This window comes from Stenella coeruleoalba (assembly GCF_951394435.1).
Source record: "Stenella coeruleoalba genome assembly, chromosome: 4".
Lineage (NCBI taxonomy): Eukaryota > Metazoa > Chordata > Mammalia > Artiodactyla > Delphinidae > Stenella > Stenella coeruleoalba.
The window spans coordinates 142,026,155-142,040,888 of record NC_137149.1 but is presented as its reverse complement, the minus strand read 5'-3'; the positions used below and the strand labels follow the sequence as shown (position 1 = coordinate 142,040,888).

Here is a 14,734-nt window from a genome sequence, read left to right as displayed (position 1 = left end):
TTATGTAGTGGCCTTCCTTGTCTCTTGTAACATTCTTTATTTTAAAGTCTATTTTATCTGATATGAGTATTGCTACTCCAGCTTTCTTTTGATTTCCATTTGCATGGAGTATCTTTTTCCATCCCCTCACTTTCAGTCTCTGTGTGTCCCTAGGTCTGAAGTGGGTCTCTTGTAGACAGCATATATATGGGTCTTGTTTTTGTAACCATTCAGCAAGCCTGTGTCTTTTGGTTGGAGCATTTAATCCATTCACGTTTAAGGTAATTATCGATATGTATGTTCCTATGACCATTTTCTTAATTGTTTTGGGTTTGTTTTTGTAGGTCCTTTGCTTCTCTTGTGTTTCCCACTTAGAGAAGTTCCTGTAGCATTTGTTGTACAGCTGGTTTGGTGGTGCTGAATTCTCTTAGCTTTTGCTTGTCTGTAAAGCTTTTGATTTCTCCATGGAATCTGAATGAGAACCTTGCTGGGTAGAGTAATCTTGGTTGTAGGTTCTTCCCTTTCATCACTTTAAGTATATCATGCCACTCCCTTCTGGCTTGTAGAGTTTCTGCTGAGAAATCAGGTGTTAACCTTATGGGAGTTCCCTTGTATGTTATTTTTCATTTTTCCCTTGCTGCTTTCAATACTTTTTCTTTGTCTTTAATTTTTGCCAGTTTGATTACTACATGTCTTGGCGTGTTTCTCCTTGGGTTTATCCAGTATGGGACTCTCTGGGCTTCCTGGACTTGGGTGGCTATTTTCTTTCCCACGTTAGGGAAGTTTTTGACTATAATCTCTTCAAATATTTTCTCAGGTCCTTTATCTCTTTGTTCTCCTTCTGGGACCCCTATAATGTGAATATTGGTGTGTTTAATGTTGTCCCAGAGGTCTCTTAGGCTGTGTTCATTTCTTTTCATTCTTTTTACTTTATTCTGTTCTGCAGCAGTGAATTCCACCATTCTGTCTTCCAGGTCAGTTATCCATTTTTCTGCCTCAGTTATTCTGCTGTTGATTCCTTCTAGTGTAGTTTTTTTTTTTTCAGTTATTGTATTGTTCATCTCTGTTTGTTTGTTCTTTAATTCTTCTAGGTCTTTGTTAAACATTTCTTTCATCTTCTCAATCTTTGCCTCCATTCTTTTTCCGAGGTCCTGGATCATCTTCACTATCATTATTCTGAATTCTTTTTATGGAAGGTTGCCTATCTCCACTTCACTTAGTTGTTTTTCTGGGGTTGTATCTTGTTCCTTCATCTGGTACATAGCCCTCTACCTTTTCATCTTGTCTATTTTTCAGTGAATGTGATTTTTGCTCCACGGCTGCAGGACTGTAGTTCTTCTTGCTTCTGCTGTCTGCCCTCTGGTGGATGAGGCTATCTAAGAGGCTTGTGGAAGCTTCCTGATGGGAGGGAATGGTGGTGGGTAGAGCTGGCTGTTGCTCTGGTGGGCAGAGCTCAGTAAAACTTTAATCGGCTTGTCTGCTGATGGTGGGGCTGGGTTCCCTCCCCGTTGGTTGTTTGGCCTGAGGCAACCCAACACTGGAGCATACCTGGGCTCTTTGGTGGGGCTAATGGCAGACTCTGGGAGGGCTCACACCAAGGTGTACTTCCCAGAACTTCTGCTGCCAGTGTCCTTGTCCCTATGGTGAGCAACAGCTGCACCCCGCTTCTGCAGGAGACCCTCCAACACTAGCAGGTAGGTCTGGTTCAGTCTCCTATGGGGTCACTGCTCCTTCCCCTGGGTCCCCATGTGCACACTACTTTGTGTGTGCCCTCCAAGAGTGGAGTCTCTGTTTCCCCCAGTCCTGCCGAAGTCCTGCAATCAAATCCCGCTAGCCTTCAAAGTCTGATTCCCTAGGAATTCCTCCTCCTGTTGTCAGACCCCCAGGTTGGGGAGCCTGACGTGTGGCTCAGAACCTTCACTCCACTGGGTGGATTTCTGTGGTATAAGTGTTCTCCTGTTTGTGAGTCACCCACACAACGATTATGGGATTTGATTTTATTGTGATAGCACCGCTCCTACCATCTCATTGCGGCTTCTTTGTCTTTGCATGTGGGGTGGCTTTATGGTGAGTTCCAGTGTCTTCCTGTTGATGACTGTTCAGCAGTTAGTTGTGATTCTGGTGTTCTCGAAAGAGGGAGTGAGAGCATGTCCTTCTACTCCACCATCTTGAACCAATCTCCAAGGAAGCCTTTTAAAATACAGGTTTTAGAGCCCTGCCTTGAGTGTTCTGACTCCGTCTGGGTCACCAGGTACATGTGATAATGGGCCAGGTGTATAATTCTCCTGCCTGGATGAGAGGCTATGAGGAAGCACCAGTGAGGGTGGGAGAGATTTATGAGATACTTAAGCAGCAGAATGAACAGGTGATCTTCAAGGGCAAGGAAAGATGATGAGACAATCCACAGGACATGCAGGTACAGGTGAGCATTAGGTAGTTAGATATAGATGTAGGGTTTGCCAAGGAGAGCTCTAGACTGAAGGCCTAAGAATGAACCTAGGAAATAATGTTTAAATCTGACTCAGAAGGAAGAGACCTCAAAGGAGATGGAAGACAGGCCAGAGAAATAGGAAGGTAAGAACAATTCAAAATTTATTCAAGCATGTAATGGGGAAAGTTTGGCTTGTGGACAGAGCATAAAGGGCCTAAATTCCAAGAAAAGAAGTTTTGATTGTATATTGTCAGCAAAAGTGGGGGAGAGCAAAACAATAACAGCAAACGGTTTGCTTACTTGAGTCAAGACTATGCTATGATCAGGTTTGTTTTGGGGGAACATCATTCTATCACTGGTAGAAAGGAGATGGAGAAAGGGTGAGTCTAGAGGTGGGAGAACAGCTTGAAATTGTGTGGCTGTCATAAGGGCCTAATCTAAAGCATTGGGGGGTGGGGTGGACACAAGACACCCGTTTCAAGAGCGATGTCTAAGGCAGAACGTGAGTCCCAGCGGGAATGGTAAAGGTGGAGGAGTTAAGGGCAAACTAAGGCTTCCAGCTTGGCAGACCGGTGGCCGGCAAACTAAGGTTGGAGAGGGTAGAACGTAGACAAAGTTTTGGTGATGATGTTGTGAGCGTGAGCAATTTCAGGCACCACATGGTTTTTCATGGGTAGGGAGAAATATGGCTCTATTGCTCTGCCAGTAGGTTGAGGCTAGGAGTTATGAGTTAGAAGTCATCAGCAGTATGGGAACTGAAGTAAAAGACAGTCACCCAGGCAGATACATATTTAGTGAGAATAAGTGACGACCAGTGGTGACTGTCAGGAGAGGCTGAACGTAGTACTCAGAATCAGATCTAATGCTACAGATGCTGCCTGATCTACACCAAGTGCAGGGAGACATACATTCTTTATTCTAAATATTACTCAGTATACTCAGTGAATCAATCAGTTTGTTTTTTTGGCAATCACATCACACTGACATTTCACACTGTGTTAGAAGTTAACTAAAATCCATGCATATCTTAATTGAACTATTATGAATTAATTTTGGTCTTCTCTTGACCATGGACCTAAGTAGAGGACTTTCCAATCATACTGATTCCATCAGACGTGATGCTTTTGTTGCAAGAAACAGACTACTGCACTAAAAGTAGTTTATCCTATGATGACATTTGTTTCCCTCTCATAACTGTAAGTCCAGAGGTATGTGTGTTGAGGGTTGGCTCAGCAGATGAGCAACGATGAGGAACTGAGTCTTCTTCCTCCTTTAGCTGCCAACCTCAGTGTGTCAGCGGTACATTCATCAAGGGCAAAAGGTGATGGTGGCAGCGCCCCGCATTCTGCTTTCATATGACAACATCTGATAGCAGGATGGGAGCAGGGGCATGTTGACCCAGAGGCCTACTCTCTTTTTTATTAAAATTTAAATAATAATTTACATACAGTAAAATGCATGAATTTTAGTGTACAGTTGAAAGAGTTTTGAGAAATGCATACACCCATATAACCCACTTCCCTATTGAGAACATTTTCATCACCCCAGAGGGCTCCCTGGGGTACTTTCTTCGTCAGTCATCACCACTGCTGCCACCCTGTGCCAACCACAGCTCTGATCTCTTAAATCATTCTCTTTTTGGTAATCAGGAATGAAAATATTTCCCAGAGCCCTCTGCCCCCAGCACACTTTCCCTTACATCTCCTTGGCCCGAACTGGGTCACAGCCGACCTTTACGTCAATCACTGACTAAAGAGGATAGTATTATTGACCACTTATGACTCATCCATCTGTTGGGGCCCGTCTGACCTAAGCACATTGCTGCAGACCCAAATACAACTGGGTTTTGGGGGTTTTTTTACAGCAAGAAAGAATAGGGAAAGGGCTATATACACACACACCATTTTGTTGGTCTACGTATCCAGCCATCCAGTATCTGACCTATTCTTCCAGCTTTATTTCCCTCACAACAGTGCTAAGTATGTGCTCGTTCAAGCCAATGATTAAAATCCTGAGAATGACACAAACAAATGTAGAGACCTCCCCTGAACTGAACAGCAATCTATGTTCCAACACTCTGGTCAAAGTCCTTCATCCTGGTCCAAATGCAACCAAATCTGTATTTGTCTGGGTCCCCAATTTTCATTTAGCCCACAAGGGTATCATGAGAATGTCATCCAACACTTGGGCTCCTACACGGGGGCACACAGAGGTGTGTCAGTGGATAGGTTTAGTACTTTTTCCCTTTAAAAGCCCTTTTCTCTGTCTCAGTACGTTTTACGAGCCTCAGATTATTCTCAGCTCAGATATTTCGAGTCTCTGTCACTGTAGTGTATTTATCACTTCTTCTGTGCCTGTTGACTCTTTTTGTATACATCCTTCTAAAAGCTGAGCTCACAAGAATGACACCTTGTTTTTCTTAGCTGCTCTTCCACTCTTCCTATTTTTCAGTATGTTAATGATATCCTAGTGAACCTCCCAATCCCTTTTCAATCCAGCTTCCTTTTGGCTTATCTCTAATGTTTCTACGATCTTAGGAATTTTAGAAAAATCTGCTTTCTAAACAATGTCCAGGTTTACATATCTAACCATGGCTAGCACATTCTTTATTGTTATGGATCTTAAAATGGCCCTGGTACATCCCATTAAACTAATTTCCATAACTTCCATTCAATCCCTATTGGTTATAATTAGGTCCAGAAAACCATGCTTCCTTGTTGCATTATTTACCATCTCAGAGGTAAGACTATCAGCAAGATCAGTAAAAAAAAACCACATTAAGGGCTTCCCTGGTGGCGCAGTGGTTGAGAGTCCGCCTGCCAATGCGGGGGACACGGGTTCGTGCCCCGGTCCGGGAAGATCCCACATGCCATGGAGCAGTTGGGCCCGTGAGCCATGGCCGCTGAGCCTGCGCGTCCGGAGCCTGTGCTCCGCAACGGGAGAGGCCACAGCAGTGAGAGGCCCGCGTACCACACACAAAAAAAGAAAACCGCATTAAGTATTCTGCTTTAACAGAATGATGCTTCAGAGTATAGACATGGAGTTCCCAATGAGGACATTTATCTGCCTCTAGGCCAGATTTGAAACTTGCATTATGAGAGCAGCAGTCATATTCATCCACCTAAGACATCTGCACTTGACTCCCTCAGTGTTTTCAGTTTATGTATCTTGTACTCTCATGCTTAAACCTAGTAGCTCAAGGATTTCCATGCAGGGCACGCTTCCACAGATCTCAACAGGTGTTTATTTGTACAGCATGTAAGCTCCTGTTGGTGTATTCTAGTGATTATTTGTATCTCAGCAAGTTTGTCTTGCTTAGGAGATGATATTTATCTAGTTTCATTCTATTCTAGGTTTACCGTATTATCTTATCAGCCCTCATTAAAACGTATATGTGTTAAGAAGTGTTTATCCGTGATATAGCTGAAACAAAGTCAGTCACTTTTTAATATTTTAGAAAGAGACCCTTTGCAAAGCACTATAGGAGTCAGATAAACATATTTAAGGTAGATTTTTTTCTATTTAGAAAATTATTTTAATTTTTCATAGAAAAACTGATACAAGTTACTTTGTTTTAATACTCTCTTGTGAATCACTGATATTTTCTCAGCTACCACATTACCTCCACTTTATGCTACACTTGATATTCTCCAAAGTAGCTCATTTTATCTGAGCATTGTTCTTCCTTTTCCTCAGAGTTCAGTTTAAAGTTCTCTTTATCAGGTTGGCAAGATTCTTGTCAAATGCATTCCTCTCATAGTATGCTATCCCCTATAGGGAGTCTGTTGTATTCACACATGAGCCCTAGTTAAGAAAACCTCATTTCGGTCTTTGCTGTTTTGGTTGGGTGCTACACGATACTGCTTACCTTTCATTTCCTCTTCAAAGTCATGCCTCAACTGGAAGAAGAAATGAAAACAGCCCTTCAGTGCCCAAACCAAATGCCATATGAACCAACAAGAGTATAGTGTGGTCTGTCAATGTGATAAGTCTCAGGAAACCTCCTGAAGGAACCTCCCGTATCAGTTCCATCAAGATTCACCTCAATATGAATGAGAAAGAAATAAGACGCCTTCCCTCTAGTCCCTACCTGAAGGACTGGCTTTGGATGTTTATCCTCTGACTCCCAGTTGTAAATCTTTAGAGAACTACATGCATTAACCTAATGTGTAAAAGATATGTTATAAATTATCAGCCAATGATAAAAAGATTTAGATAGTATTGTCAAGATTCCTCTATAGGTTTTAAAACTAGCCTCCTTTACTGGTGGCAGTTACCAAGGACCACATATATGGGACTTACAGTCGCAAGTTGAACTTGGAAGTGTGCCAGGAACAAAAGAGACAAAAAGACATAGTAATACTGTCTGCAGGAATCCACAGTCTACTTGGTAACCTAACACTGCTGGACACAGACCTCAGCACGTATCCCTGCTATTAACACCAGGTGCACCCAACTGACCATACCTCTGGGCTCATGTAAGTGCTTTTGAGATGATTTTATAGCAGTAAGGAAACATCAATCCACAATTATTCTCCAATCTTAGAAGAATATATATCAGTTTAACAAACACTTGATACAAAGAATAGATTTCGTAAAAAGAATTCAACGTAGGAATACTAATCTGAAGGTATATCCATAAGGAATATTTATAACAGAGAATGATTAAATAAAATACCTTCCATTAAAAATAGAGCAATACTGAAAATTAAACACCAAAGTTACTTACTTTTACTATGATGAGCCTCGCTCGGTTTTCACACCTCTGGGTATCATTTTCTACATACTCCACTTCAAACAGGGTATTATAATTTTCTAATATTTTAGCCATTATCTTGTTGCAGAGGTCTTGCTCTTTCATGCCTTCAAGCCCAGGAGACACACTAGAAATAAGGGGAAAAAACTGAGAGGAATTACTTTGTAAAAACACAACTGGCAGCACAGCTGACTCAGGTTTATACTTTGACCTTTCCTGAACGATGGATCAGTCGTCTTATAAATACACACAGGATTTTAAATAAGTTCTATGGTGACACACAGGATGTTGTTGGGACAACTGGCAAGTTCCCAAGATCTGAATTAATAACTTGTGCTGAATAAGAAAAGTACATGTTGCTCAGGAAGAGGGCACAGGTTAACATGAGTGCAATCGATAATGCTTTATACATATTAGAAATTGCTGCATATAAAGTAACATTTATAAAAAAGTAAAAGCTAGAGAGACACCTTCAAGATGGCGGAGGAGTAAGACGCGGAGGTCACCTTCCTCCCCACAAATACATCAGAAATACATCTACACGTGGAACAGCTCCTACAGAACACCTACTGAACGCTGGCAGAAGACCTCAGAACTCCCAAAAGGCAAGAAACTCATCACATACCTGGGTAGCGTGAAAGATAAAATAAAACACAGAGACAAAGGAATAGGGACGGGACCCGCACCAGTGGGGGGGGGGGGGGGGGGAGCTGTGAAGGAGGAAAAGTTTCCACACACTAGAAGCCCCTTCGCGGGCGGAGACTGAGGGTGGTGGAGGGGGGAAGCTTCGAAGCCACGGAGGACAGCGCAGCCACAGGGGTGCGGAGGGCAAAGCGGGGAGATTCCCGCACAGAGGATCGGTGCCGACCGACACTCACCAGCCCGAGAGGCTTGTCTGCTCACCCGCCGGGACGGGCGGGGCTGGGAGCTGAGGCTCGGGCTTCGGTCAGAGCGCAGGGAGAGGATTGGGGTTGGCGGCGTGAACACAGCCTGCAGGGGGTTAGTGCGCCACGGCTAGCCGGGAGGGAGTCCGGGGAAAAATCTGGAGCTGCCGAAGAGGCAAGAGACTTTTTCTTGCCTCTGTTTCCTGGTGCGCGAGGAGAGGGGATTAAGAGCACCGCTTAAAAAGATCTCCACACATGGGCGCGAGCCGCGGCTAACAGCACGGACCCCAGAGACGGGCATGAGACGCTAAGACTGCTGCTGCCACTACCAAGGGGCCTGTGTGCGAGCACAGGTCACTGTCCACACCCCCCTCATGGGAGCCAGTGCAGCCCACCACTGCCAGGGCCCCGTGATCCAGGGACAACTTCCCCGGGAGAACACACGGCGCGCCTCAGGCTGGTGCAACGTCACGCCGGCCTCTGCCGCTGCAGGTTCGCCCCGCACTCCATGCCCCTCCCTCCCACCGGCCTGAGTGAGCCAGAGCCCCCGAATCAGCAGCTCCTTTAACCCCGTCCTGTCTGAGCGAAGAACAGACGCCCTCCGGCGACCTACACGTAGACGCAAGGCCAAATCCAAAGTTGAACCCCAAGAGCTCTGCAAACAAAGAAAGGGAAATCTCTCCCAACAGCCTCAGCAGCAGCGGATTAAAGCTCCACAATCAACTTCATGTACCCTGCATCTGTGGAATACATGAATAGACAACGAGGCAACCCAAATTGAGGAGGTGGACTTTGGGAGCAACTGTAGACTTGGGGTTTCCTTTTGGCACCTAATTTGTTTCTAGTCTTACGTTTATCTTAGTTTAGTATTTAGAGTTTATTATCATTGGTAGATTTGGTTATTGATTTGGTTGCTCTCTTCCTTTTTTCTTTTAATATACAGATATGTATATATAATTTACCTATTTCTCTTTTTGTGAGTGTGTATGTGTATGCTTCTTTGTGTAATTTTGTCTGTACAGCTTTGCTTTTACTATTTGTCCTAGGGTTCTGTCTGTCCTTTTTCTTTTCTTTAGTAGAGTTTTTAGCACTTGTTATCATTGATGGATTTGTTTTTTGGTTTGGTGGCTCTCTTTTTCTTTCCTTTACTACTTAAAAATTTTTTTTAATTTTTAATAATATTTAGTTTTTTTCTTTCTTTCTTTCTTTCCTTTTTCCTCCCTTTTCTTCTGAGCCATGTGGCTGACAGGGTCTTCAGCCGGGTGTCAGGCCTGTGCCTCTGAGTTGGGAGAGCCAAGATCAGGACACTGGTCCACCAGAGACCTCCCGGCTCCACGTAATATCAAACAGTGAAAGCTCTCCCAGAGATCTCCAGCTCAACACTAAGACCCAGCTCCACTCAACGACCAGCGAGCTACAGTGCTGGACACCCTATGCTAAACAATGAGCATGACAGCAACCCAACCCCACCCATTAGCACAAAGGTTGCCTAAAATCATAATAAGGCCACAGACACCCCAAAACACACCACCAGACGTGATCCTCCCCACCAGAAAGACAAGATCCAGCCTCATCCACCAGAACACAAGCACAAGTCCCCTCCACCAGGAAGCCTACACAACCCACTGAACCAACCTTAGCCACTAAGGGGGAGATACCAAAACCAACGGGAACTACAAACTTGCAGCCTGCAAAAAGGAGACCCCAAACACACTAAGTTAAGCAAAATGAGAACACAGAGAAACACACAGCAGATGAAGGAACAAGGTAAAACCCCATCAGACCAAACAAATGAAGAGGATATAGGAAGTCTACCTGAAAATGAATTCAGAGTAATGATAGTAAAGATGATCCAAAATCTTGGAAATAGAATGGAGAAAATACAAGAAACATTTAACAAGAACCTAGAAGAACTAAAGAGCAAACAAACAATGATGAACAACACAATAAATTAACTTAAAAATTCTCTAGAAGAAAAAAAAAAAAAAAAAAAATTCTCTAGAAGGAATCAATAGCAGAATAACTGAGGCAGAAGAACGGATAAGTGGCCTGGAAGATAAAATAGTGGAAATAACTACTGCAGAGCAGAATGAAGAAAAAAGAATGAAAAGAATTGAGGACAGTCTCAGAGACCTCTGGGACAACATTAAATGCACCAACATTCGAATTCTAGGGGCCCCAGAAGAAGAAGAGAAAAAGGGACAGAAAATATTTGAAGAAATTATAGTTGAAAACTTCCCTGATACGGGAAAGGAAATAGTCAATCAGGTCCAGGAAGTGCAGAGAGTCCCATACGTGATAAATCCAAGGAGAAACATGCCAAGACACATATTAATCAAACTATCAAAAATCTAATACGAAGAAAAATTATTAAAAGAGGCAAGGGAAAAATAACATACAAGGGAATTGCCGTAAGGTTAACAGCTGATCTTCCATCAGAAACTCTGCAAGCCAGAAGGGAGTGGCAGGACAAATTTAAAGTGATGAAAGGGGAAAACCTGCAACCAAGATTACTCTACCCAACAAGCATCTCATTCAGATTAGACGGAGAAATTTAAACCTTTACAGACAAGCAGAAGCTAAGAGAATTCAGCACCAACAAACCAGCTTTAAAACAAATGCTATAGGAACTTCTCTACGTAGGAAGTACAAGAAAAGGAAAAGACCTACAATGACAAACCCAAAACAATTAAAAAAACGGTAACAGGAACATACATATCGATAACTACCTTAAATGTAAATGGATTAAGTGCTCCAACCAAAAGACACAGACTGGCTGAATGGATAAAAAAACAAGACCCGTATATATGCAGTCTACCAGAGACCCACTTCAAAACTAGGGACACATACAGACTGAAAGTGAGGGGATGGAAAAAGATATTCCATGAACATAGAAATCAGAAGAAAGCTGGAGTAGCAATTCTCATATTTTGTTTTAAAGACAAAATGGTCTTTAAAATATAGACTATACAAGAGACAAAGAAGGACACTACATAATGATCAAGGGATCAATCCAAGAAGACGATATAACAATTTTAAATATTTATGCACCCAACATAGGAGTACCTCAATACATATAGCAAATGCTAACAGCCATAAAAGGGGAAAATGACAGTAACACAATCATAGTAGGGGACTTTAACACCCCACTTTCACCAATGGACAGATCATCCAAAATGAAAATAAATAAGGAAACACAAGCTTTAAATGATACACTAAACAAGATGGACTTAATTGATATTTATAGGACATTCCATCCACAAACAACAGAATACACTTTCTTCTCAAGTGCTCATGGAACATTCTCCAGGATAGATCATATCCTGGGTCACAAATCAAGCCTTGGTAAATTTAACAAAATTGAAATCTTATCAAGTATCTTTTCTGACCACAACACTAGGAGACCAGATATCAGTAACAGGAAAAAGTCTGTAAAAAATACAAACAGATGGAGGCTAAACAATACACTACTAAATAACCAAGAGACCACTGAAGAAATCATAGAGAATATCAAAAAATACCTAGGAACAAATGACAATGAAAACATGATGACCCAAAACCTATGGGATGCAGCAAAAGCAGTTCTAAGAGGGAAGTTTATAGCAATACAATCCTACCTCAAGAAACAAGAAACATCTCAAATTAACAACCTAACATTACACCTAAAGCAATTAGAGAAAGAAGAACTAAAAAACCTCAAAGTTAGCAGAAGGAAAGAAATCATAAAGATCAGATCGAAATAAATGAAGGAAATGACAGCAAAGATGAATAATACTAAAAGCTGGTTCTTTGAGAAGATAAACAAAGGTGAGAAACCTTTAGCCAGACTCATCAAGAAACAACGGAGAAGACTGAAATCAGTGGAATTACAAGTGAAGAAGGTGAAGTAACAACAGGCAATGCAGAAATACAAAGGATCATGAGAAATTCTTACAAGCAACTATATGCCAATAAAATGGACACCCTGAAAGAAATGGACAAATTCTTAGAAACGTACAACCTTCTGAGACTGAACTAGGAAGATATAGAAAATGTAAACAGACCAATCACAGGCACTGAAATTGAGACTGTGATTAAAAATCTTCCAACAAACAAAAGCCCAGGACCAGATGGCTTCACAGGTGATTTCTATCAAACATTTAGAGAAGATCTAACACCTATCCTTCTCAAACTTTTCCAAAATATAGCAGAGGGAGAAACACTGCCAAACTCATTCTACGAGGCCACCATCACCCTGATACCAAAACCAAACAAAGATGTCACAAAGAAAGAAAACTACAGCCCAATATCACTGATGAGCATAGATGCAAAAATTCTCAACAAAATACTAGAAATCTGAATCCAACAGCACATTACAAGGATCATATATCACGGTCAAGTGGGGTTTACCCCACGAATGCAAGAATTCTTCAATACACGCAAATTAATCAAAGTGATAAACCATATTAACAAATTGAAGGAGAAAAACCATATGATCATCTCAATAGATGGAGAAAAAGCTTTTGACAAAATTCACCACCCACTTATGATGAAAACACTCCACAAAGTAGGCATAGAGGGAACTTACTTCAACATAATAAAGGCCATATATGACAAACCCACAGCCAACATCGCTCTCAATGGTGAAAAACTGAAACCATTGCCTCTAAGATCAGGAAGACGACAACATTGTCCACTCTTACCACTATTATTCAACATAGTTTTGGAAGTTTCAGCAACAGCAATCAGAGAAGAAAAAGAAAGAAAAGGAATCCAAACTGGAAAAGAAGTAAAGCTGTCACTGTTTGCAGATGACATAATACTATACACAGACAATCCTAAAGATGCTACCAGCAAACTACTTGAGCTAAGCAATGAATTTGGTAATGTTGCAGGATACATTAATGCACAGAAATCTCTTGCATTCCTATACACTAATGATGAAAAATCTGAAGGCGAAATTAAGGAAACACTTTCATTTATCATTGCAACAAAAAGAATAAAATACCTAGCAATAAACCTACCTAAGGAGACAAAAGACCTGTATGTAGAAAACTATAAGACACTGATGAAAGAAATTAAAGATGATACAGACAAATGGAGAGATATACCATGTTCTTGAATTGGAAGAATCAACATTGTGAAAATGACTATACTACCCAAAGCAATCTACAGATTAAATGCAATCTGTATCAAACTACGAATGGCATTATTATTCACAGAACTAGAAAAAAATTTCACAATGTGTATGGAAACACAAAAGACCCCGAATAGCCAAAGCAATCTTGAGGAAGAAAAACGGAGCTGGAGGAATCAGGCTCCCTGACTTCAGACTATACTGCAAAGCTACAGTAATCAAGACAGTATGGTACTGGCACAAAAACAGAAATATAGATCAATGGAACAGGAGAGAAAGCCCAGAGATAAACCCACACACATATGGTCACCTCATCTTTGATTAAGGAGGCAAGAATATACAATGGAGAAAAGACAGCCTCTTCAATAAGTGGTGCTGGGAAAACTGGACAGCTACATGTAAAAGAATGAAATTAGAACACTCCCTAACACCATACCAAAAAATAAACTCAAAATGGATTAAAGACCTAAATGTAAGGCCAGACACTATCAAACTCTTAGAGAAAAACATAGGCAGAATACTGTGACATACATCACAGCAGGATCCTTTTTGACCCACCTCCTAGAGTAATGGAAATAAAAACAAAAATAAACAAATGGGACCTAATGAAACTTAAAAGCTTTTGCACAGCAAAGGAACACATAAACAAGACGAAAAGACAACCCTCAGAATGGGAGAAAATATTTGCAAATGAAGCAACCGACAATGGATTAATCTCCAAAATTTATAAGCAGCTCATACAGCTCAATATCAAAAAAACCCAAACAATCCAATCCAAAAATTGGCAGAAGGCCAAAATAGACATTTCTCCAAAGAAGATGTACAGATTGCCAACAGACACATGAAAGGATGCTCAACATCAGCAATCATTAGAGAGATGCAAATCAAAACAATAATGCGGTGTCACCTCACACAAGTCAGAATGGCCATCATCAAGAAATCTACCAACAATAAATGCTGGAGAGCGTGTGGAGAAAAGGGAAGCCTCTTGCACTGTTGGTGGGAATGTAAATTGATACAGCCACTATGGAGAACGGTATGGAGGTTCCTTAAAAAACTACAAATAGAACTACCATATGACCCAGCAATCCCACTACTGGGCATATACCCTGAGAAAACCATAATTCAAAAAGAGTCATGTACCACAATGTTCATTGCAGCTCTATGTACAATAGCCAGGACATGGAAGCAACCTAAGTGTCCATCAACAGATGAATGGATAGAGAAGATGTGGCACATATATACAATGGAATATTACTCAGCCATAAAAAGAAATGAAATTGAGCTGTTTGTAGTGAGCTGGATGGACCTAGAGTCTGTCATACAGAGTGGAGTAAGTCAGAAAGAGAAAAACATATACCATATGCTAACACATATATATGGAATCTAAAAAAAAAAGAAAAAGTTTCTGAGGAACCTAGGGACAGGCCAGACGTAGAGAATGGACTTGAGGACACGGGGAGGGGGAAGGGTAAGCGGGGACGAAGTGAGAGAGTGGCATGGACATATATACACTACCAAACGTAAAATAGATAGCTAGTGGGAAGCAGCCGCATAGCACAGGGAGA

At 41.5% G+C, this 14,734-nt stretch overlaps 1 protein-coding gene across 4 annotated transcripts in view; it reads right to left on the bottom strand.

Annotated features, from left to right (window-relative positions):
* Positions 1–14,734, bottom strand: part of FAM13A (family with sequence similarity 13 member A) — a 356,108-nt gene that overhangs the window by 210,801 nt on the left and 130,573 nt on the right. For all 4 annotated transcript variants that reach the window (XM_079920400.1, XM_079920402.1, XM_079920401.1 and 1 more), the window contains one exon: positions 7,140–7,293. In XM_079920400.1, coding sequence (XP_079776526.1) covers positions 7,140–7,293 — 154 coding nt within the window. The remainder of the gene's footprint in view (positions 1–7,139; positions 7,294–14,734) is intronic.